We start from the raw sequence: 26343 nt of genomic DNA, 5'->3' as shown, positions 1-26343 counted from the left end.
ATGCAAAGCATCATTTCAAACAGGATTTCCTTTTGGCATGTTACAAGCAACAGGAATCAGCCCAAGGGCTGAGCCATCCCAGGCACACACTGCCCTGCATCACTGAGCAGGATTCTCCTGTAGCCACACCTGTAACTCCAAAACAACTTTCTCCCCACTGCGTTCAAAGAAAAGTCTTCAGTGGCTCAATGTGATTCTGATTTCCACCTATCAGATATTTTTACAGCATGAAGTTGCATCTGTTAGTCATGTTCCCTGCTCCTTTCTGCCCTGCCCACAAAGCCTGGCACTTGGCTGCCCAGCAAGACAAGGAGGAAGTGTAAGGCAAGTCCTAACCAAGGAATTCCTTGAGTTTGCTAGGACTGAAAAGAACAATGGTAAATCGAAGTGCTTTACTCACCTTATAACCAAGGGCCTTCAGTTCACTAGCAGAGCAAGGGTACAAGTCCATGAACTTGTACCTGTCAACCAGCAGAGCTGTTTCTTTGCCCTCATATTCCTCCTTAAAGGCTGTAAACCTCCGTTTCTCCACCTTCAGTATACTGGCCAAGTCACCAATGTTACTTTCAAAAGCTAAAAACCGAGCCCAGATTTCCCTGTGGAACAACAGAGACACTGACAGTTACTGAAGAAAGAATTACTGACCACAACCCAATCAAAAAGCACACAGAGAGACTCCAAAGTCATCTGGGAGCATGTGGCCACTTTCATTTCAGATGCATCAAACACAAGTATTTACCTTCCCAGAGCCTCAGGTATTTCTGTAAAAGCTTTCAATCTAGTGGAGTGCAAAGGAGGTTGTTAGGGATTACTGCTGACAAGGACTTCAGCATTTGAGGTAAACTGTTATCAGTGTGAGATGTACAAATTGGCTTTGCTCATCCTGCTACACAGAACTTCACTCTGATCCTGATATGTGAAGGACTTTTCAACACAGATTATGATCTAGTTCATCTGCACAAACTAGCATATTCTAGCTGGCAAGAGCAATACACAGCAGGCAGCACTTGAGAATTTTCCATAGCTCAAAATATATAAATTACTGCTGGTTTCTCCATGGAAAATCTCATCTATAACTTAAGCAACATCTGACTGTATTTGTGGACTTGATCCAACTTACATTTTAGCTTTGGAGGTCACCTTTGAAGAAGATTCAGCTTTGAAATTGCTGGGTTTTCTCACTTTCAAAATGGACATGAGAATCTTTCTCACCAAAGATGAGAATTCAGGTGCAGAAGGAATGTGCACAGCAGTGCTATGTTTGATTCCTCAGTTCTGATCTTATGCCTCCCAGAATAATAATGGTGAGCAGTCAGACTGCAAGGGCTTGGTATAATAACAATAAACTTCTAAAGTAGCACCAAAAATGCAGCAGAGAGTGGTTATCCAAGTCTTTTCTGGTTCCTGCCCTAGTTTATTTTCAGTTGCCTGGGAGGTGTTCAGCACCCTCCTCAATAAATCCCTGACTCACCTTCTCTACTCAAACCACTGAGTCCTTACTGCACAGGAGGATTTTGCATTCTACCCTCACCAATCCTGCATCCACGAGCTTTTAAAGTCAGTAAATTAAGGGATTGCACTAGAAGTGGGATAACAACTTTCACAAATCTGTCACAGTCGTTGCTATTTTAGACACCATGAAGAGGGGAAGAAACATCTGTGCCTAATTTTGTCCTGCTGTTCATGTTTCTGATTTCTTTGGAATATTTCTAGCTGAAAGGGGTTAGGTATCTTTGTGCAGACATACCCAGACTTCTCAGGTGGGAGGCTCCCTGAAGTCAGGACACGCTCAAACAGAACTCTGGTATTGTTGTCCTCTTTAAACACAGAAACAAACAGAAAAATCACACTGAGTCGAACAAAGACAATTTAAAATCATGTCCATTCAAAGAAATGTGTACATGGGATTAAATATAAGGCTGACATTCTGATACCTGGATTTGCATTGCAGGAAGTACAAAAAAAGACCTGAGTGCCCACAAAAAATTCACTCGTGCTGAATTCCAGTGTGAATTTGTCCTGTGAAAGTCTATTTTTGTTGATAGCAACAGACCAATACAGGTTCTTTTATAATAGCACAGCTATTGCTTGGCATTTCTGCAGGATTTTGAGAAGATTCTTTTTTCCATTTTCTTTAATTATCACAATAGCATGTCACGGTAAAATTTAAATTTGGCCTTTCAATTCATTACTTCTCTTTTAAACTAGGGCAATATTCATGTACTTGGCTTTTCCTCCCAAAATAATCAGACCTGTAAAACTCCTGCAATGCCAGTGAGTTGCAATTTGCAAAGTTCACTCTGCTCTATTCAGCAGAATCAAGATTTAATGCCACTGCACTTCTGGAACTTTGGTTAGGACAAAACAGCAGGTTTTGTTTTCCAGTTAAGTGCTGAGTTTCATGATGAGATTTCATTGCTCTTCAAGAAGAATCTAAATACAAAGAACTTGGCCTGAACTTAAACTCACAGAGAAGGCAGATTAACACTTCATTAGACCTCTCAAAGCTTAGAGCTTACCATTAAGGTGGGAAAGGTAGTCGATATATGCCAGCACATACTCTGGAATGTCGCCGTATTTTTTCAGCCCTAGCTCAAAAATCTTAAAGGCCACAGACTTATCCTGCAAACATTCAAAGAAAAAAAGTTACTGGCTTCAGTGAGCTACACACCCTCCTGACACTGCTTGAATATTAGCATCTGTGGTTACCTTACTACAATAATACTCCATCAGAGCTGCTGTCACGTAGACGTGGTGACGCGTCCGAGTGTCCTCTCGTGCCTTCTTGAATATCGTCCTGCCAGACTTGATGCCTTCTGCTCTCCTTGCAAACTTCATATACTGGATATAAACCTAAAGGTGCACATTAATATTTATAGAGCATCAGTGCTAGCAAAGAACACTGAAGTTTTTTACTATACCTGAAATAATCTTTACGCACAAAGTGCAGTGAGTAAGTGGCAATAAAAACAAGGCTTTGTTGTGCCTTGATGTTGTTTTGTTATAAATACTGAGTTATAAAAACTTTTTAGAGATATTTTTCCCCCAAAATGGAATGTACCTAAGAGTGATCCCCTGAAAAGACAACAGTTAATATACAGATTTCTCAAGGAAGGGGAGGTAAGGCAATGAAAGTTGGGGCTGTTCAGCCTGGAAAAGAGAAGGTTGTGCGGAGACCTCAGAGCAATTTTTCAGTATCTGAAGGCTCCAGGGAAGCTGCAGAGGGACTCTGTGTTAGGAGCTGCAGGGACAGGACAAGGGGCAATGAGTTCAATTGAAGGAAACGAAAGTTTAATCAGTTCAGGGGAGGCAAAGAGAACTAAACACACACCAGTTCTTAAGAGCTGTGTTATGAACTCTTTTCTATCTTCACTGCCTGTTTTAAGAGACTGTCCATGAGACAGAGGAGGAAAGTACACACAACTTAGTGTATTTGAATGGGTTAAAGAATATAATCGTCAATCTTGCCGAAATTTTAATCTAATTCTGTCATCTCAGTACCTCACCTGCTCCACCACCCTTGTGAGCCAAGGAATTCCTGCAAGTACCTCCCCATTCTTTGCATGGATTTGGGTGACTATCCACATAAATGTGGGAAACTCAGTACTAAGCATCCTCTTACCAGCGTGGGGTCGATGTCCTCGATGGCCAGGAGTCTGTTATATATACTGTGTACTTTCTCATACTTCATTCGACTCTAAGTGAAAGGAAACACAGACTGCTTGGCAACACCACTACAGATCACCTCTCAGAATGCAAATCTGCAATTTTTGTTTGCATTTTCCCCTGGCTGAACACTCTGCATGTCAGCCCCTTTACCCCAGATACACTCCCTATCTTGTGCAGTCTTTTCTCACTTCCCACATTAATTTCCCACTCGTGCTTATGTAAATGCTTTTCAAGCCTCTGAAGTCCTTTTCTAATGTAGTAATACTGCAGCAGAATGGTCACTGTGGGTGTTTGGGGTAAGAAGACTCTTTCCTTTGCCTCTGTCAAAAAGTAATGCCCAGACAGCTAGGAAACCCACCTTCTACACCCTCCAACACACACATTTCAAGCAATCCATTCTGCTCCCTTCCCATTGCAGCCCTCCAAGTATTGTGCAGCCTTAAAAAACCAGGACACTTAGCACACAAGAGGCTGCACTCAAAGCCAAGCAAGGTTTTTTCTTTTAAGGGCAAAGGGTTGTTTTTTTTCCCCCTGTTGTCCTCAAGATCTTCCTGCAAAGACTCTTTTAACATCAGTACATCAATATTTTTCTCACCTCTTCATAATCTGCATATGCAAAATAAAGAAGCATATTCTTCTTTAATAAAGTGCTGATCGCTCGTTCATAAATATTAGCAGCCTCGTCACTGAAAAGCTTAGCATTGTTCATGTCCTGTGACAAAAGAAGTGTGAGAATGTCATTGTTCAGCACCTGTGACAACGAAGGCAATTTATGGAGTATCTTCTGTGTGTGACAAGTCCCAGTGAATTTCCATGCAGTGCTCCAATAAGGAGAAAATCACCTCCCCAGTACTTAAGAAATGACACAATCAGGCCAAAAACACTCCCCCAAAACTGGCCAAAAAGGTTTACAGAATTCTTATCTCAAATGCAGATATCTCTTAAAATAGCCCCAATTTTAACATTCTGAACCAGACACAACTTACGGTGCTAAATATTTCAAATAGCCCCAATTTTAACATTCTGAACAAGACACAACTTATGGCGCAAAATATTTTCCACCCCTCCCTCCTTGGCTCTTAAGCATTTGAAGAAAAATGAACATCACACCATGTCAAAGTGATGAAGTAAGAGAAAACCAATGGCAACCTGCTTACCCCTTTCTCAGCTAGCAGCTTACTCGACTGCTCGAGGTACTGTGCTGCTTCATACCAGATATCTGGGTGGTGTCCCAGAACCAAAAGGCATTGCTCGTAGGCAAACATCACTGGGGGCAAAAAAAAAGGGAAGAAACACTCCTTGTGAATTCTTGCAGAAACAGTACCACCTTGCACAGCCCAAGGGTGAAACACAAACCCCAACAAACCAATCAGATAATATTAACACTGATTGGCTTTGACTACAACCATCACAACTGCAGTTCTTTTATACTGCCAGGAGCTTTAGGAACCATACCCAGCAGCCAAAATCTGCCTCCTCCACAGAGGAAGAAGCATAACTCATTCAAGATCAGCCATGAAAATCAGGCTGTGATCCACTGTTTCCTGACCTCCAACAGAAGTTTAGTGGTACATGACTGTCCCCAAAACTCCATGTGCAACTTTCCCTTGGCTTGACCAAAATCTAGGGTGTTTTTTTTAAACAAAACACCCACACAATGCAGGAAACTTGATCAACTTCTGCTCCAGCATGATCCCTGAACACATTCATCACTTACCAAATCACATCATTACCTACACTGGGGGTCATGAGTGGAGCCAAGGAATGTCTGTATGTCCTAGCACAGTGTCTAATTACCTCTTTTGGTTATGAGAGTTTGATCTTCTGTACGCAGGGGATTGCTCTTTTCCCACTGGATGTACTTCTTCCACATGTCCACCTGCTGAGCCTCCTGTGGGGTGTTTTGTGGGGGCACTGAGGGAGCGTTGCGGTCCAGGCCTTTCATCACAGTCTCATACTCCTGAAACAGAGCAGATTTAACCACATTAAACACTTACTTTAGGTTATGCTTTCTAAAATGGATAGAGATATTTCAGCATGCTAGTCTGACACACTTTTGTTGGAAATAAGAACCAAGTTTAATGGTAGTTTGCAGCATTAGAGGGAGCAAAGAAAAGGCAACAGCAGGTTGTACCTTTGCTACACGTCGTGCATTCATATAATCTCTACTCCTGTCTTCGATCATCTTCTTAGCTAGGTGAATATTGATGCCCTGGAGAAGGGTGATAAAAAGCAATTGGGAATGTGCAATTTCACTTTGGAAATGTTGAATGCTATTTCATACAGGAAAGAGCTTGAAAGGAGATGCAAAAGTAAACAAGAAGGACAAAGTGATTTTAAAACACCGATCTCAAAAGGTTCTGCATTTCTCCTAATAAATGTATGGGCAAGAAGTTATATCAGAGCATAAACTCACTCCTAAAAACCAAGTGCCCTGAAACACCTCAGGATATTTTTAATCACTTTCAAAAATCCAATGAACTTTACACAAACTGCTGAGGGAGAAAGTGGAAGGAATGGCTTTGTGATTTACATTTTTGCTTTCAAATGCTGCTCAGTACCTAGTCAGGGTCCCCTGCCTTGCTGCTCACCAGGTGAACAGAGACAGCACGTGAGCAACTCCATTTCCCTGGATGAGCAGGAACAGAGATTGACCTCCAGGCTCAAAGCTCTGCCTTCTCCTCTGCTCCTGAGGTAACTGACAACTTCTGAACGAGGTTCTGCTCCACACACCTCCTGCCACCCTAGCTCTGTCAGCTGAGAGAGCCTTGAGCCTGCCAGCACTGGCTGACACCCTCAGGACTGCACACATGTGCTCAGGGCTCTGCTGTGCTGCAGAGCAGGAGCAGCAGGGCTGGGGCAGCCAGGCCCTGGGCACAGGATAAGCAAACTCCTTTTGCTGCTGCCTGTGTCAGGGTGATTTTGCTGGCATGGCTTGCCAAGACTTTGAGGAAAGTGGGCACAGCTTTCAGTCCTGTTCCAAACAGGCACCTGAGCTGGGTACTGAGTCACTGCAGAAGCAAAGGCACTGTCTGGACTCACTGTCTGGGAGAGCTGTCTGGGCCAGCTGGCACACAAAACCAGCAACACTCCAGGCCTGGGCTGAGGATGCAGCAGTGTTCTCCCAGGACACGTTCCCACTGTGGCTTTGTGAGCCAAAGACTGTCACTTTGTCACTGAGACAGAGGTCTCACTAGAGATATTAGTTAATTAAAGATCCTGGTGACTGACAGACTGATATTGCTACCTGATGGTTAAAGGGGAGCTAAAGGAAAAGCTTGAGAGAACTTGAATTGCAGCAAATAGCCATTAACCTTTCATACCAAGACCTTCATGTGATCTCTGTGCTGTTGGGCTACTGACATGGGGAACCACCTGCCTCTCCAAAAGCCCTCCTGGAGAGGAGCATTTCCCTGTGCTGGGACACCTGTTAGGCTGCTGGTGTCCCTTGAGAACAGCCTAGCCAGAAGAAGGATGTGTCTGAGCAGAGAGAGCTCTCACCTTACAGCAGCTCTGAAGGGCCTGAAGTTTGAGTTACAGGGCCAGGCAGAGCTGCCTCAGCTACAAACAGGATGGGTTTGAGCTACTGCTTTGACAGTCTCCCTGTGTATTACTGCAAGAAGTAGAACCCAGCAGTGACAGCCTTCATTTGCTGTGTGGGAGGGGAAAAGGAGGTTTACAGGGCAGTGGGATTGGGGATTTTCCTAGGCTGAAGGCAGCATGGCACTGGGAATCTTCCCTGGTGCCAGCAGGGTGTCCTGACAATGAGCTGCCCCAGTCCATGCTGGTGGCTGTGGGTACCTGGAGATACTCCCACTGGCTAAGCACAGTGACCTTATTAATATGAGAGGTCACCAAGCTCACAACTTGCATAATTAGCAACAAGGAAAGAGAAACTGGTTCTTCTTTCCTGCTCAGGGCACAGCTGACCTGGCATCTGCCAGACTGGGCACAACCAGCAGGATGAGGGAGAGAGCTGGATGAGCATCTCTGCTTGGCAGTGCTGGGTATGAGGACACCAACACCCAGATCTGTGTTCTCACCACTGCTGACTGGGGCTGGTAAACCATTTGTTACCAGATGTGTTTATAAACACACTCTAAAGGTGCAGCTACGAATCAGCCTGCAAGGCCAAGGAGTTGAGGTGACACTTGCTGAAGACAATGTGGCAGCAGAACTCACCTGAACTGATGCTGTAATGGCTTCAGGTAAAGGATGGTGAGGAGCATTTTATCAGTACTTGAGACTATAAAGTTTAATGTTGTGAATGAAGTCCAAACCATCACAGCTGCATGCCATTTCACCCCATCCAACCCTAAGTGAGAGGAGGGAGCTCCTCCTTGGGGATTCAAGCCCTCACTGCCACCTGAGCTGCTCCAGCTCCCACCAGATACATTCTCCATCCCTGGTGCCAGTGATTTCTAACTCACTGGCAATTCCACCTGGGAAATGGGACAGTCAAATGTATCCCATGGAGAGTCTTTGAAACTGAAATCCAAACATTCACTCAGCTACCTCTAGAACCTTCCCACAGGTCTTGGTACATACTGCCCACCAAAAAGTGTCTATACTGTTGGTCATCTCCTTTATACAGAACCATTTAGTGGATAGAGTTTGGGCACCATATTTGATTCTATGATTATTATCTCTTTCTTAATGCCACCCAAAAAAAAAAAAAAAATCGCGTTCTTGATTACCTCTTCGTATTTGTTATAATCTCTCCAGAGCTGCTCTATGTTTATCATGGGATTCACACAGCCACGCTGGTAAACCCTACGGACAGCTGTTATCCTCTGGTTTTCTGCATAAGATCCTACAGCTTCTCTGAAGAGTGGGGAGAGAGAGCAACATCAGCTATCACAGGTCACAACGGCCACGAACATCAGCATTACATCGACTGAGCTTTAAAAAACATTCTCTGAAGGTACTTACACGCCTTTCAAAAAATTGATGTAATCCACCCAGATCTACGTGAGAAAAAAATAGTACACAGAATGAAACCAATGTTTAGTTGTACTCGTTACAAAGTTAGCAATCAAATGTGTTCAGATTTAAAAAAAACCAAAAACATACCTGATATGACATGATTTCCATGCCAATCTTATCCAGAGCAAAATCATATGCCTGAGCCATTTTTTCTCTGAGGGAAAGAACAAACCACAAAGACCATAGAACAAGTGTTTAGTATTTGAAAATGTCTTTATTTAAGAGTATTCTTTTCGTGCAGCAAATTCTAAGCAAACACTGAGGCATGAGAAGTATCATTCAAGAGCAAAAATTGGCATTCAGATAGCTTTAAATTCTGTATTTAGGTTATGCTGAGGTTTTGTTTGTTTTATTTAAGAGAATTATTTAAATCTACTGGTGACAATCCAGGATACTAACAGTTCCTGGCCCACCCCTAAGTCAGTGCAAACCCATGTACACTATGTGAAGTTGAGAGGATAGACAATAACTGCTCCCCACATCTTCTCAGCTGACAGATCCACCCATGGTTTATGTTTTTGTCCCCTGAGAGTTCCCCAAACCTTTTGTAATTCTCCAGGAACACCAAAAGTCTGAAGCAATTAGGAGCAGCTCCCCTGTGTGCAACTGCCCAGAATCTTTCATGTGATTTCTTAGTCCCCCAAATTCAGAGCATTTGCCCTCCAAATTTAAAATGTTCACAGAATTAAGCTCAATCTCCCACTTTTCTCCCAGTTTCCTTTACCCAAACATACTTCAGTACCTTATTGACCACATTAACAGGAAAGAGAGGAAAGTTAAATTGGCTAAAAGATGGGAGGGGCACTGTTACTTTTAAAACTGCTTCAAAACATCTTGTAAAAATAAATTTTAAAACCTTGCTTTTGTCTCTGTTCATGTCATCCCTTATCTTGTCAGCTATAGTGCCAAGATTGTTGGGCTGGGGAAGAAACACTTTATAGATGCTGAAAGTTACTGCTATTTTTTTGAAACCTCAGACAGAAAGGAGCAGCATTAAACTCAGCCCACAGGATTATAAACAACCAATATGTAGTGACTGAAAAGGAATGAAGATTAATACACCCCAAAATTAAACACCCTGAATTTTATGCCTTTTTTTATGCATTCCAAAACTTTCTCTAATTCTGGAACTATTTACTGTTACTGGTAAATATAGTACCTCAGCTGGAACCAGTGCTGAATTTTGTGGAGACTCTAAATGGGACACTAAGGGCAAGGACAAGAAAAGGTCATGACTGAGGAAGAAATATGTTTCAGGTTGGCTCAAGCACTAATCCCACCTGCAGGGAATGGGTTAAATACATCAGCTGCTCCTCTGCTCTTGTCCCAGCCTTGTTATATGGATCCAGGTTAGGGAAGCAACTTCACCCAGCAAGCTCAATTAAAGCAACTTTAAAGCAAATGTTTTCCAAATGCACATTCTATATTAAGCCCCAACACTCCACCAGAAAGTCCCCCAGTCCTAAGGTTCCTCCCCACCCCCTAGTCAAAAATCAAGAAGAGATTCACCATAAAACTAGAACAGTTCAGAGCAACTCTGATAACTTACTTGTAACTAGGTAACTTCCCCTTGGTTTCTCGTACATAGGAAAGGTAACATTTCCATAAATCAATGTGTAAAACCTTCATAAGGCATCGCTGAAATAACTGTTTAACACATCAAGAAGACGTGATCAGGATTCCAGATAGAGAAATTAGGTTGCTACTTTTAAAGTTACACAGCACGAATTAAAATAATCTTTGTATTTATGACTGAGATTTGTAAGAGACAGTAAGTTAAACTACTCATTCCTTTGACTAAAGCATCTCTGTGCTAAGCAAGGGAACTGGAGGGCATTAAACAGAAATCCCCCTGTGCATGTCACTGATTCCAGCTTGGCAGCAACAACAAATCAACTTCAGTGACACTTTTGACTGCGTTTTTGAACAGCACATTCAATGACACCTATGGATTTTTTGATTTAGCCCAAGCACAAGGTACTTGTTCTTGCTACAGAGATAGATGACATATATTGATAGGACTCACCTTTTCCACTTTGTCATAATTTTTTGCTTTAATCTATAGGGAAGCAGAAAAAAACAAATCACTTCAGAAACTATTTGAGGAATATATTCTTCATACAGTACTATAGCATTCCAGTTTGTACTTTGGCTGCCTAAACTAATTAGACTGTAACACCACATAACGCTGCAAAAACATAATTAAACATACAAAAATCATGTACTTTGATTAGCTTTTGCAAAATCAGCAGGGTTTTTTTATTATTTTCAATGCTTCAGTTCCAAAATGTAGGTATCAGCAGGCAAAGCTGCTTTCCTGTATTCTGGTTTGGACACCCACACTTAGCCTTTTATTTCAAGGTACTCTGTTGCCTTCAGTGCATAGATTGACCCATGTAGCAAAGTTTCTAGATCAAGATTTAGTAAATTAAGGGTAAAATACCATATTTACAAAACTCCTAGGCTAACAGATGTATTACATTTGAGTATTTATTTCTCAAAGTACAATTTACTTTAATATGCTGATGCTGAGTAAGGGAATGACAAACATGGAGAACCTGTTTTTCAACAGGTGCCCCAGCCCTGGTGCTCCCTTCCAGGAGGGACCAAACCACACACACAGCTCAGCACCAGTTTCACTCAGCCAGCAGGGGCAGAGGGTGAAACTCAGCCTCCAGCTAACAGGCTGCCTGGCACACAGGACAAAGAAAAGCACAAGAGTGATGAGGACATTGCATCCTTCATGTATTTATTAGCCCCAGCTAGAGTGAGGTGCTAGGCAACCTGTAGGAACACACCCTGAAGAAACCAGGAAAACCAACAGCACCTTCAGAAGATGCTTATCTGAGTTGAATTAATTAATGAAATAAGGATTTGTTATGCTGCACTGCAATTTTTCAAGCACCAAACCTCCCTTTTCAACCTCATTGCCCTTTGTTTCCTCAGAGGAGTCACAGCTTTTATTTGGGGAGCAGATCCCAAAGCCTTTCCACTCCCCAAGGAGCACCAAACCTTTAGCACCAGGCAGTCATTACTGCACTGTACATCACCACAGAATTGTTCAAGGAAGCACTGGGAGACAGGCAGACCTGAAAGAAGTGTGCCCAGCACTGCACCCTTCCTGCCTGCTGCTTCCCAAGTGTCCACCCTGGCCCCTGCACAGAGCCCATCCCTGTTTCCCTCAGGCCTGAACAAGGTCAATTAAAGAGAAGAGAATTAAATACATCTGGAAGAAAACCTTGAGTGGCACACGTGGCAGCCTGGCCCCTTGTGTCTGTCCCACAGCATCCTGCTCAGGGTGAGAGAACTTCACCAACTCCAGGTTTGCACAAAGTTAAGCCTAACTGTGTCTTGCACACATGAGTTTTACAGTCCTCCTGTGAACAATTCAGGTAAAAGATGGCTTGACCAGAGAAATGACTGATTACAAGGAATTTTCATTAAAATCTGTGCATTTCTGTGCTATGGAGAACACCTCCAACCCCTGTGGTAAGACACCCTGACCCAACACGTTCTCAAGTACATGGATGTATCCCACTGCCACTTTTTCACAGCTTTTTGTGAGTACAGCACATTCTTTCCACCTTCAGAGAGCACTTCTAATACCTGTAAAGTTGTTCAGACAGAAGTGGTTTTTGCACACAAATTAAGGAGCTTGATGCTGCTCTACTTCTAGTTGAAGTCGGTGCTCTGTATTTGTTAAATCTACACAAGTGCTTTGATACATGAGAACTCAGAATTCTTAGTGCCAACAAAGTTAGGAGGTTGGAGGTCAGCAGGATTTCTTAAAAACCAAAGGAAAAGAAAATATTGGCCAATATTGGCCAATGCTTACAGGGTCTCTCAATAGAAAAGCAACTCTCCTGCAGGAATCCGTTTGCATCTCTTGGCTCACCACTCCCAAGCAAACATCCTGGATGCCCTGGATGCCACAAGCACGTGGAAAGTCCAACCCCAGTGAGGGCACACGCTGCCTCCACATCCCACCACCACAAATTTCTGCTACATGTTTGCTTTTCCTATCACACACAGGAACAGGCAGTGACTAGACATGGAAAAGCGTTAAAGAACTGACACGAATACTGTCATTTTGTCCTTAAAAGACAAACAAAGTGAATTATAGTTTACAGCAGATTATCCTTCAGTTTCTAATGCTGCCTGGATTCCTACTGTGACTGCTTTCAGAGGCAGGTGTTGCTCTCACAGAGGTTATACAGGAGTTACTCCACCACAAATCCACCTGCTACACAATGAGCTGAGACATACTGTCATTCCAAGGTAAAATCCATACAGGTGAGTATCTCCCCTCCACCCCTGGAGACTACACAAAGGCCACCTAGCCTGACCAGCTAGACCTGGACACTCCTGGCCCTGCCCCTGCCTTCCTCTGCCTGTGACAATGAGAAATTCCACCTGTTTTGCTGAAAGAGTAGCTTTAAATTTGATGCTCCAATAGGAAATCTAAGTCACTGCTCTACCAGCTTTGTACAAGATGAATTCATAATAAGAGTCAAATTTCTTCCCAGAATACACAATGTAATTCCCTATAATGAGCTTCACAAACATTCAAGGGCAAAACTTAATCCATAAATTGCATAGCACTTCACCCTTTTTAATAGACTTTTACAAGACAAATGAATCCTTTATGATTCTGCAAGGCAAGCAATTTTACCAGTCTGTGGACTTAATACTACTTGTAGTTATCTGGCAACACACACCAAAAGCCTAAAAAGCTTTTATTTGAATGTTTTTGGCCTTTCTATCAAGCTCCTAAGGAACTAGGTTAGTGTGTGGCAGTGAAGGACCAGTGTGGCTTTTTCTGTCATCTATTTCTCTATCCCAACTCCATCTTCTTTTTTCTCAGTGGTAATTTTCCAGGGAGAAAAATGATTTTTTCAATTATAATGCTCTCTTACCCACTGCCTCCAGCTCTCCCCTTGGTGAGGGAGATTGTCTTGCTCTCTACTCTACCCACTGCACTACTCTCCAAGGGGTTTTGGAGCTTTTTTTGGAAAAGGGACCTGAAGAGAAACACTGTGCACCCCTGGCAGAGCACCCCAGCTGATGAGGGACAGGCTGGGAGGGAAGGAACTGCCACAGCTGCACAGGCATTAACTTCCTGAGGATCTCCTGAACTCTGGCTTTTGTTTATTAACTGAAGGGAACTCCCTGTGACAAACCTACATTCACCCACAGTGAGGTGATCAGGTGTCAGATAAATAAAAGTTAACATTGTAAAAATAAAATCAGACTACATGAAATTTATCATCACTGAATTCATTTGTGTTGACCATTTGCCTTTTTTTTTTTTTTTTAATCGTTAGGCTAAAATAATCAACTCACCACTGGGATGTACTTTGGGTCTCTACCCAACCAGAACTGTGGCTGTAAGAAAACACATTCACATTGCAGCTTTCCAAACCACTGGCTAGGGCTGGAAGGAGAGATGTTCACACTTTACTTGCAGAATAAACACAGCTTGGAACACAGGAGCTGCAACTTTTCAGACAGCCTCAAAGAGATGCAATCTTTGAAAGGATGGAGAGGTGCTAATTCTCTCTTCTATCTTTAGCACATTCAGCCTTTTGCTATTTGCTGAGGCTTCCAGTCAGGGACTAATTGGGTGAGCCCTTAACATGACAAACTTGTTTTCCTACAGGTCAAGTAACAGAAATTTCCCTTTGCAAATAGCAAACCAAGCTCTGTTCAAGGACATAAAATGCAGGTGAAGTGCAGGACTAACACTGCACTTCCCTGTGGTCATTAGCCCAAAGAGTCTGGATGGTAACTGTCTAAATAACTGGATGTAAAACTTATCTTACATATGCTGGACAAAGCACATATTTCATTTGGGCAAGATATTCCAAGGCTTAACCAATGAAATCCTTTATTTTAAAACATTAGCATAGAATTGCAGATGCAATTTCTGTAATATATTATTTTGCTACAATTTGTATCAGATAAGGATTGAATGATTCAGTATTTCTGCAGTCTTCACTCAGAGTTTTAATATTCCCTGTGAAAATACAGCTTTTATCTGGCCATTAGTGAAGCCTGCAAGGAAGAGATACAGTGTACTGACTGTGGGAAAACTCATTTTCTCAAAAGGCACTGAGATGAGATTCTATGTATTTTCATTCAGAACAGTGTCATTTTTCACATGGTTATGTGTCTCAATTTCAAAGTCTGCCATAAAATGGGACTTGAAAAGTTCCTTAAAATCATTCTGAATGAAATGCCTCCAACTACCATTACAAGCATTATTTCTAGAGCTTCCAGAGCCATGGCATTACAGCCAAATTTAAAAGTTATGTTGCTCCCACTAGACATATCATCCCTTGAAAAACAGGGTTCAGTCACATCTGCCATAAAAATAGAAGGGAAAAAACCTCACTATTTTGCAATCTGCTTCTGAGGAAACCTAAGAATAGATTATTTCAGCTGGAAGGAATTTACACTGATCACCTAGTCCAACTGCCTGACCATTCCAGGGGTGCCCAAAAGCTCAAGTATGTTGTTAAGGGCACTGTCCAAACAACACCTAAACTCCAACAGGTTCAGGACATCCACCACCCTCTGGGATGCCTGTTGCAGTGTTTGACCAACCATGGGTCCTGAGCACAAGAATCTTTTAGGCTCCACAGTTTTATTGCTTACCCAAACAGTTTTCTACCACATCACTATCATAGATTTAGGGTTAGATATACTTTTGATCTGCTCACAGTACTTAAGACTAAATAAACTTTACAGTAACTGAGAATATTGGCTCTGCTAATCAACAGAATCTGTAATTCTGCAAAGCCCATTAATTACTGGTTAATATCCTGCCTTCAAAAATACAGGAACAGGACATTTAAAATCGCCTAGAAAATGGGAGTGAAGAACATCTCCAAGTTTTTTTTTTCCTGGGAGTGCTGCCTGAGTCTACTGAACTGTTCTCTGCTGCATTGGGTGAAGCTCATGGATACACAGCTCCTATCAAGCAGCAGCAGTGCCAGCTTTTCTTCCTTCTTCTATTCCTACCCATCCTTTAATAACCTCCAAATCAGGAAAACCATTACCTTTTTTATTTAGGCAATTTCCCCATTATCAAATTTCATGTCATATTAACTGTATGAAGTAATTTACAAATGCTAAGCATCCACTCCTTTCTACTGAGATTCTACTTCATACCAAGATTCTCAATTTGTCTGCAGATCTCATTTTAATAGAAAGTCAATTTTCAGCAAGCCCCATGGCTTGTAATTTCCTCTTCAATTTCACACTCCCTTTCAGCCACAGCAGAAAGCACCAACCCACATTCACACTCCTGCAAACTACCTTGCTTCTTTCCCAACTTCATTTTGATTCTTCCTATGCACTTGAGTCCACTTTTGCTTCTCCCTCCTGTTTCTCAATGTCTTTTTTTACAGAAGCAGTGGGAGGTTTGAAGATGTGTTTTCAGATGGCTGACATTAACAGATCTACCACTACCCCTTGCAGCTCTTAGGAAGGGCCATTTCACACAGCAGCAGTGATGCTTCTTACAGGATTCATTTTACAGGGGTTTCTTTCTCAGATTACAGGACTCAAAAGCACAGACAGCACTCATGGATTGCAGGGGAATCTGTTAACATGACAAAATGAAATGAGATAAATTAAAGATTTGCTGTCTCACCTCTTGGCCAGATCATTAAAAAGTTCAATTAAGAGGGAAGCCTAAAGCCAAGGTATTTAGCCCATCTCACTGGACTAGAGATCCCTAATTTGTAAACTTGGATAAATTATATCAGTTGTTACCTCAACCACTTCTCATGAGCAAAGAATCCCTCAGCAGGGGCAATGGCATTGGACATAGGCACTCCTGTAATGCCTTTTTCAGCTCATTTAGTCAGATAATAGACACCAGTGTCTTGCACAGGGTAGCCAAACTAAGGAGCACAGACACTGCACTCTGCCACTGCTCCACAAACCAAGCTAAAACCTCCTTGCAATGCTAAAAACTTAAAAACAAGGCAGGGATCAGACCACTGCATCAGATTACCTGTCATAAAGGGTATGTGAGGCAGCATTGCCTAGGGGAGGAAAAAACCCAACTGTTCCATTACACAGACATCACACCTTAAGGCTCTACCTAAGATCTAATTTATTAAGACTCAATTGAAAGTAATTGAGTTTCAGAAATCAGTGTTCATTACAGCACCATACAGCTCTCAAAAAAAAAAAATCATCCCTCCTTTCGTTTTGCTATCCTCAGAATCTACAGGAGAAAGTAAGAAAGCAAAATTTGCAAGGAAATGGCAATTACCTATGTAATCTGAGGTTACAGCTGTGAAAAATGGGATATTTAGGGGGCATTAAATTCCCCATTAGGTTATAGTTTGATCATTTCTCACTACACTCGTTGCATGTCTACAGTTTTGGTACATTCTTTTCAAATATGCTTTCATAAAGGGGCAGAGAAGTATAAGTTTGATAACCTTTTTTCCCCCACACTGTCAGTTATGGTATTGCAGAAAATTTGTTTTAGCAGAATATGGTTAACAAATCACAATAATTTTTATGGAAGTTCTTAAGATGTGTCTGTTCATTCACCAAGAATATATGTTAATAATACACCCAAACAATGTAGATTGCAGAGATCTTATCATAGACTCAAAGTTGGAGGAGACCTCTAAGGTCATCAAGTCCAACCATTAATTTGTCACTGTTGGAACCCCTAAACCAGATCCTCCAGTGTCAGATCCAGACACCTCTTAAACACCTCCAGGGATGGTGACTACACCACGTCCCTGGGCAATATCCCAGTGCTGAACACGCTCACAGGGAAAACATTTCTCCTCACATCCAATCTGACTCTGCCCTGGCTCAGCTCAAGGCCATTCCCTCTATCCTCTCCCTGCAGCCCTGGCAGGACACACATCTCCCACCTCTCTCCAGCCCTGGCAGGAGTTGCAGGGATCCTGGAGGTCACCCCTGAGCCTCTTCTCCAGGCTAACCAACCCCAACTCCCTCAGCCCTTCCTCATATCTATCTTTAAAGAAAGCAACACATCTATAAGGCAGCAAAGGTCCCTTAAACAGCCTCCACACTCACTTAAGGGTTAATAGCCCAAATGAAGACATCTTAGGACCAGAAAGAACTTCTGCCCTTTAGAGTGGTCAGATTCATTCAGACATTGCATTAATGCCTCCCATTTTTGAGTGTGGCACTGGTCTAATAAGGGCTCTCCCCTGAATAAAGGCAGCCAAACAAGTGATTCTCATAAGGAAAAGGAGTACAGGTTGCTCAAAGAGTAAAAACAGTGCAGGAAGATGTAATTATGTCGTACAGCATAATCCTCTTATGCCCTTTAGAGTGGTCAGATTCATTCAGACATTGCATTAATGCCTCCCATTTTTGAGTGTGGCACTGGTCTAATAAGGGCTCTCCCCTGAATAAAGGCAGCCAAACAAGTGATTCTCATAAGGAAAAGGAGTACAGGTTGCTCAAAGAGTAAAAACAGTGCAGGAAGATGTAATTATGTCGTACAGCATAATCCTCTTACTCTTATCAAAACAGTGCAGGAAGATGTAATTATGTCATACAGCATAATCCTCTTATAATATCAGCACAGGACCAGCCTGGCCTGTTAGCAGAGAACACATCATTGTTTTGTCTCTGCAGCTAAAACGTAAAGAGCAATTTCCCAATAATTCCTGGCCCAGTGGATGGTGCTCAAAGCCATTAGACTGATCCTGAGTCTCCAAAGGTGCCTAGGGGCTCTAATATCTGCCCACAGAAGCCTCATCCTGTCTCATCACAGGAAACCCAGAAACACAGATCTGAGAGTGAACAGTGCAGAACGAGGCTCAGGCCAAAGCAATTCTCTGCAACTGCATCTCAGCATCAATTTGCAGTTGACAAGATGTATACTGAGTTACAAAATAAACCTTACTAAACCCAAACCAAGCACACTTTCACTGCAATGCTATGGAAATAATTGTGAGGAAGGGATGTGGTTCCTGGCTTTGCCATGGATTTCCTGCAAAATCATGAAGAAACATTTATGATGTCAATCATTTACTAAACTGGGATAATAATTTGCCTCAGATAATGACTGAGCAGCTTTTGTTTTACAGCAGTGAGGTATTCCAGCTGAAGTTCAGGAAATAAGCCTGTTTTTCTAACCCAGGCAGCTGCCCTAATCAAAAATCCTTCACATGCCTGGTAGAAATCAAGGACATTCTCTGCTGTGTCCTTTTTGAGAAAGCATATTCTTAATCACAGCTACTGAACAAGTCTCATCCATAAAATTAAAAAAGGAAACACTGTGTTTGAAAAGTCAATTACAGAATTACACATCCAGATTTCTGCCTTTTGGCAACGAAGGGAAAAGAAAATTCATGATAAAAAATAGCACTCAGTAGTAAAATATTAGTTTCCTTCAAGATACGAGTTTTACTGCAGGGTCTTCTCAATATCTAGTTACCAAATCTGGACTGAACACCAACAACCTAATCCAAAACCACATGACCAACACAAATCTTTTTGGTTCAAGACTTGATCCCAAAACATTTAAGAGGATAAGCTTTGCACAACTACTCTGGGTCCTCTGAATACTTAACCTGGAGTGCAATTACGCCCCCAGTTAAGGAGACTGATTAGTACATTAAGAACAAAGAAGATTCTAGAATAGTTAAAGGCTATACTGCTTTTACCCACTTAAACACTGCACAAGTAGTTTCTGAAGTGGTTTCCCCTTCTTCCCTTTTAAACTTCAGCTTCATGCCCTCAAAAGTTAAAGCAGAGCCTGCTGGACTTCCACCTGTGGGAAGAGTCTCATAAAACAGGATCAAGACAGAAATATATGTACAGCTACTATTAAATCTCTGTAAGTTGAGATTAGGTTGCTTAACGAGTTACCTAAGCACTTACACTTGGATAATTGACTACAAATAAATATAAAAAAATAAAACCAGATCACACATTCCCAAGAAACTAAACTATGTAGGTGACATTGCTACTGAAAGGGGAGAGGGGTTAGGTCTACACTGAAGTCTTTAATTTTACAAGTCACCTCAAAGTAACTTACACTTTCTGTGAGTTGGTTTGTGTTTGTGGGTTTTCTATACACTCCATGCCACTAGAATGCTAACACTGACCCATTTGTCAGCTGCTTAAAGACAAACTCTACTTGTACTGCTAAGACAAAACCCGTGAAAAGACAATTCATTATGCTGTTCCCATCTGCAATTCATTGGTGTTGGGTTACCAGAGAGAAGAGCTGTTCTGACATCAAATTTCAACAGAACAGAAATGTCATGTGCTAACACTCACTTCACATGCAGCCTAAGTAGGTGCATTTGTAGCTTATTTAACACCTCAGGAGAAAGAGGAGATGCAGAAGACTGTCATAGAAGCAATACAAACTCACAGCCCTTGTAGCCTAGACAAGAGAGAGGTGCAATACAATTGACATCCCAGTTTCCTTCCACCTCTCCCCATCTCAGTATACAGAGAAGAAATACCAATAGTTAGGGTCATGTACTTAAGCTAAGGATTCTGATTTTGGAGTAATAAAAAGACACTGGCACAGGTAAACCTTTAGACTTGACAAAGAAAGGTTAGCCTTGACCCACAGGCTAGAATGACCTGCTTCCTGACCAGAAATATGCCACTTTTATGTACAACTGTATAGAACAAACACCACCACTGGGAGTTCTGCCTCCCAGCACTTGGAATAATTAGTTTCTCTTCAGTAAAGCCTTGCTTGGTACTAATCATCCCATTGTTTTGTTGCTTTTCACAGTGAAAAACATTTGTTTCTACACCCTGACACCAATGAGTGCTGTCCATGAGTCCTATTCTAGGCAACTGCTGTTTGAAGACAGCAGCTTGTTTCATACTTTTTTCCCCTACCCCTCAAACTGAGCATTTTGTAGCTTTTCTGCCACAACTGATGATTCAAAACCCCATGGTAAAGTGTTCTAAAGCTTTCTGTGGGAAAGAGATTCTTCAGGAGACAGACAGCAGGTAATTAATCATTGACTGGGGCCATGAGGACTTGAGTTGCTAGGCTAGGTGCACTGTTATGAAGGCAGAGAAACACAGAATATAGTCACACAGCCTTTGCATTACAGAATGCTGCAAAATGCTTACAGAAAAAGTTTAAAGCAGTGGCACAGAATGGTATGTAGGCTGTCAGCTAACTTCTTGCATTTAACTGGCATAGAAGTACACAAGGGAACTCAGGAATACTAAGACAGTTCTCATTTGTTGTATTTGGCTGCTTTAAGCCAGGATGCCAAGAGCAGCAGTTGGTCTGATGGAAAGACACCAAGCACAGGTGACCAAACCACTGCTACCTGTAAAAGTGATGTGTAACTACCAAAGCAGCTTAACTGATAATCTCTATCACTGGCAGAAAAGCTTTGGTTAAGAATAAAACACAAGTGTTACCAAAACATAATGTAAACTACCTAAAGTGAGAATATGCAGCTTAAAAAAATCCAGTCTGAAGATTTAATGTGTTGAAGCATCACCACAAAACTTCTGTGACTGTCTAAGCCAGCACTTGAGAATTGCCTTGGAATATTGACTGTAGCAGAAAACTCTGCTCACAGGTGAAAAACATCATAGTCTAGACAGTTTTTGGCAACTCTGCCAGCCTGGGAGAAAAACAAATCAGATAATACAACTGAGTTCAAGGAGTTGGTGCAACTTAACAACTGATCAACAATCCTATGCATTAGAGGTACAGAAGTTCACTCCAAGAGCAATGAAAAATGTTTGGCTATGAAGCTTTTGCAGAAATGACAAACTGCTTACAGGTCTGTCCTACAGGCTAATAACACCTCATTAGTGCAGAGTCTCCACTTGATTCAGACCAAAGATCAGCTAGAATTATCAAATTTAATTAGCTAGAAACACCTACATTCTTCTCATCAGTAAATTAAAAACCTCACAGACTGACCTTAAATCACAACTTTTTCTGAGGGTAAAACCAAATTTTAGGAACATCAGTAAATGACAAACATGTAATATCTTTGTGCCTTCTTCTGCAAATAGCTAGGATTTCTTAGGGAACAACTGGGGTTTTTTAACAGCTAAGACTACTAGCACAAAACTTACCTCCATGTGCTTAGTGCCAGAAAAATATTTCTGCTGAATTCAAGTCTGTCAGCTAATCCTAAAGTCCCAGAGTACCTCCCTTTTAATACCCATCTTGAGCACACACAGAAAAGCATGTGCTATGTAATTTTTGAGCACCAATCTGAAATTTAAAAAATAAAAAAAAAAAGCCAGGCCTTCAATGACAAAGTGAAATATCTGTTCCCTGCTCAGGCTCATTGGCCTCAGGTTATCAAGGGCAAATACTGTAGAATATTCTGAGGGTTTAAACTACTCATACTTGCCCATCCTGCTCAAGTACTCCTGTGCAGAACTTCAGTCAACAGGAATATATTGGTACCATTGCCCTGAGGCCAACAATAATGGGCAAGTAATGTATACTTACCAGGGCAGCAACTTCTCTCAGGGGGTGGAGTAGGAATGGGGACCCTGCTCTGCATTCAACATTTTAGCTTGCATCCACAGCATTTTTTCAGGTAACTTGGACCAAAAGGTCATGCTCTTGGGACTGTTTTAAGAGTGTATTTTCACAAAGGAAACCTTAAGTAGCTGATAAGAGTTTCCAGGGGCATCTATGTGTACTCTGAAACATTTATCCCAGTCTATTTCAGACCAGTCCACTGGAAACTTTACATTGCTTTGTTCTAGTCACTTTTATGTATGTTTACAATTCCCAAAGCTGCAGCCAGTCAAGACTAGAATGACAAAATTCCCCCAGTGAAATGAAACCTGCTGGACTAAGACTCTCAGTGTACAGCCTGACATCCTAATTTGGGATGGAGGAAATGTGTCTTTATGTATGAATCTGCCAGGCACTGCCAGGTTACACAGGTAAGACTTTCAGAGCACACTGCTTGTAACTAAAACTATTAAATACTGCAGTGTCTATGGGAAATCTGGGGAAGGGGGTCAACTGGCACAGCTGATGGAAGGAAAAGTGCAAGCTAAGCTTCCACCAGCAAGAAACATGGGCTTCCCTGCCCATGGGTTGGGACTAGATGATCTGTAAGGTCCATTCCAACACCTAAAATTCTATGATTCTGTAAGGTGTTACAAAAGCAAGTTTTTGTGAATTTATGCAGTCACCTCAACTTATATTAACTGCATATTGGAAGTACCTAGCACCTCAAAGGAGATACAAACCTACATACATTAAATCTCCATCATTCTATGCAGTATTAACATCCACAACCTTGAGCTCCTGCATGATATGATGAGATGATTTAAGTATCTGTGATACAATACAAAAGAGTAAACTATAGAGAATAACCAAACCAAGTTTCAGGGAAAGCTTAAAAGAAACTAATTGAGAAAAATTTCTACAAATACACTCCATAGCACAGGCTGAAAAATGTGCTTGCATGCTTGACAAATGCAACACCACTGCAAACTCAGCTGCAGCTGTTCAGTTACATAAGCATAATTCAGAAATGGTAAGAGCACCAAATTTCTCCTGCAATAATTAGGATGTAAAAAGGTTTGTCATGGGCTTAGTTTTAGATCTATTTTTAAAATAAAATCAGGAAAGTTATAGAAGGGCATCAAAAATTTAGTTATTCTAACACTTGGGAATCTCCCCCCACCCTACTCAGGATCCCATCAAAAATGGTCAGAATTATGACAATTAAATAGCACATCTGACCTGCCCATAAGAGCTTCTTCAAAAAGCCTCATGGGACCTCCCTGTCATCTGCAAAATGAACTGCACACTGAAAGATAAAGCCCACAGCAATACCTGAGAGCCCACAATTCCTGCGCCACATGTACTTCTACATCTGCCCACAAAACCACACAAAAGAGCAGCTTGATGGGTAGGGAGGAAGGGAGCAAAGGCAGACCAATACTGGGTTCAAGATAACAAAAATAAAGAGGAAATCTCTATTGTTCCCACTCCTTCACATACAGCATCAAGTCATGTTTTTGCACTCAGACTGAAGCTGTGGATAATAACATTCTTTTCACAGTTATTCTAAATATTTTTTAGGTTATGAGTACCTACAAACATTTAGGCAATCTGAGTAAATTAGCTGTAGACAATTTGCACTGATAAGCTCATACACTCCTATTTCAGTTCCATGATTCAGAAAAAGAACATTAATTATGCTGTGACCTTATTACATAAACATGTATACACACATCAATTAACACGTATGCACAGCTTGAGACTCCTGAGGAATGGAACCTAGAGGCTGTCTTGACCATAAAAATTAAAATCATCCAAATCCTAAATTAAGGGAATATTTTAAACATGGTTTGATGTGCAGATGCAGTTCCACATCTGCTTTACCAGCAGGACAGCACAAATATGTAAGTCCACCCCTGCCACCCCATTTCTGTACATCTGAACAATTTCAATCTGATAGTTAATTTTTGTTTTGTTTAAACAGAAGGATTTGAAAGCCTACACTTCCTGGGTGAATGACAGCTGAAGGAAGCTGATGACCTCGTTGGTCTGGACATAGAAAATAGTAAATCTAACAACTAGGCATCATATTAGAAGCTCCTGTTCTAGTCCAAATGCAAGACTTGAAATGTGTGTTAATGTCTTGATAGCCATTCTCACATAAACCAACAGGGAAGTATCAGATTGTTAACAGCAAGAGTGCACAGCTGTGTCCTGTTTCAGTTTCATGCACTGATTATTTCTCATTCTCCATTTCAAGCACTAATGCAAACCATGGAGAACTGCACAGAGTTAGCTGCACTCATCAGAAGGGCTAAGTTTTACCTAGACACATTACAGGACTCACAGGAGCTGAGACACTTGATCCTCCATCACACCACTAAACTCTTCAAACCAGTTGATTTAGAGGACCAGTTTGAATTAAGGATAAAACCTATTTAGTTTAGGTATGTCTAAGGTTTATTTTTTCTGAAACACAGAGCTGGGGTATCAGTAAAATGACCACAACCCCAGCATACTAACACAAGTCTCTCTCCTCCTTTTGGAGGCAGTAGAGGTAGTTGAGGCTCTGAAAGCCTTTAGCCCAGCAGCCTGTATGACTTTGGTTACAGCATGTACTAACATTTCAGCAGTGTGGGCTCACTGGAACTTGTGCAAACTAAGACTAGTACATGGACCCTGTCACATGCCTTAGTACATCTATTTCTAAGGGAACAGATCCAAACAAACTGTTTACACTTCAGGTTTAAAGAGAGTTCTCTCACACAGTCCTGTCTCAAGATGCAACAGGACTCCAGCCTAGAAAACTATTACTGAAAACTGTGCACCAATGGAATTTAAAAAGAACATCTTTCTAACTGTACAGCTGTCCTTAAATTGAAACATTTATGATGCCTCCAGTGAGCTCTGGAAATGCTCCCATGCTTCTACATTGTATTTGTCACTACCAAACCAGTTAAACCCCGACATGGACCAGATTCAAATCAAATTAAGGTCTCCTAATGTGCAGTTAACTGCAGGTATGTAATGTGCACTCGAAACTGAAGGCTGCCTGTGCCATGGTTAGGAATCAATGCATATCTACTCTCATTTTTGAACTGTACATAAGAAAGGAAAACATATTATGGGGTATTAGGCACACCACACATCACTGCAGAATTCCAAAACTGTTACTGGAGATAGAGCACCTTCACACTGAAGGATTGGTGAGAAAAGTATAAGGGGGAAAAAAACCCAATGCACACTCTTAAATGAAGAAAATTTGCACTAACAGGACACAGGACTGCCACAGTGACCAGCTTGCCTTCACAGGGCTTCTAGCTAAGAAAAGCCACTGTGTTTCATCACAGCCATGACTCAAAGCCTTTTCACACACTGTAGACATTCTGCAGCAAATAAAGTCACACATTATTTATGTAGTAGCACTACTAGACCAGGTTTAACAGGAAGTGTTCTCTCAATCTGAATAAAGAGCACCAGGAAACTCCACCAGCTGACAGCTGGGAGAGACCAGAAATGAATCAGGAATTACAATTACAGTTCCCTCTCCCAGGGAGATGAAGATAATCCGTAGCAAACTCAGGGTACTCAAGAAACCTGTTTTTACTTCTGGTTCTTTCAGGTTCAGACATTAAGAAGCTCAAGTTTGTGCCTGACCTAACACCCCCCTCAAAGTATCGGCAGGAGAACCAACAAATGAGTTGAACGAAAGAAAGCACACAATGAGGAAAGTTTGCACTGTCCTGGTTACATTTGAAAGTGAGACTTCAAAAGTGTTGTGAACAAGATTATACAGCTAACATTTCTAACAGGGATATTTCTGTCACCCCACACAGAAAGAATACAACAGAACAGGAAGCAGTTTGTGTTTATTCATGTGAAAACAGCAACACTCTAGAGAAGAGGGTTCATAGTCATCTCTTCATTAGGCATCACTTCAAAAACTTCCTAACGCTTTCCCATGAGGCTTTTAATGATCAGATACAGAAAACAGAATTATGAAGAAACCCACTAGTGTTGTGCCATGCATCTTCTGAAACTACAAAGGTCAGTGTGAGGACACCTTTCTGATATTATACAACTCGTAGTGCCATGGCAACTATGCAAGATGTACAGGGCTCTGTATTTACATATCGAGCAGAAGAGACAGGAAAAGAGTTGCATTCACTTTCTAGTGCAAGTCTACAATAATC

General features: G+C 41.6%; 1 protein-coding gene across 1 annotated transcript in view; it reads right to left on the bottom strand.

The window, feature by feature from the left end:
* The window catches only part of CSTF3 (cleavage stimulation factor, 3' pre-RNA, subunit 3, 77kDa), a gene marked incomplete at its 5' end in the record, with an annotated part of 34480 nt that overhangs the window by 2781 nt on the left and 5356 nt on the right, over positions 1–26343 (bottom strand). Inside the window, 14 exons of the mRNA XM_009070971.1 lie at positions 401–596; positions 1748–1817; positions 2520–2622; positions 2710–2853; positions 3623–3697; positions 4265–4381; positions 4827–4936; positions 5467–5629; positions 5804–5881; positions 8367–8493; positions 8602–8636; positions 8743–8809; positions 10205–10302; positions 10682–10714. Of these exons, the coding sequence (XP_009069219.1) occupies positions 401–596; positions 1748–1817; positions 2520–2622; positions 2710–2853; positions 3623–3697; positions 4265–4381; positions 4827–4936; positions 5467–5629; positions 5804–5881; positions 8367–8493; positions 8602–8636; positions 8743–8809; positions 10205–10302; positions 10682–10714 (1416 nt within the window). The remainder of the gene's footprint in view (positions 1–400; positions 597–1747; positions 1818–2519; positions 2623–2709; positions 2854–3622; positions 3698–4264; positions 4382–4826; positions 4937–5466; positions 5630–5803; positions 5882–8366; positions 8494–8601; positions 8637–8742; positions 8810–10204; positions 10303–10681; positions 10715–26343) is intronic.

The sequence above is a fragment of the Acanthisitta chloris genome, unplaced genomic scaffold (assembly GCF_000695815.1).
Source record: "Acanthisitta chloris isolate BGI_N310 unplaced genomic scaffold, ASM69581v1 scaffold14923, whole genome shotgun sequence".
NCBI classification, from domain to species: Eukaryota; Metazoa; Chordata; class Aves; order Passeriformes; family Acanthisittidae; genus Acanthisitta; species Acanthisitta chloris.
This window is presented reverse-complemented; position numbering and strand designations above follow the sequence as displayed.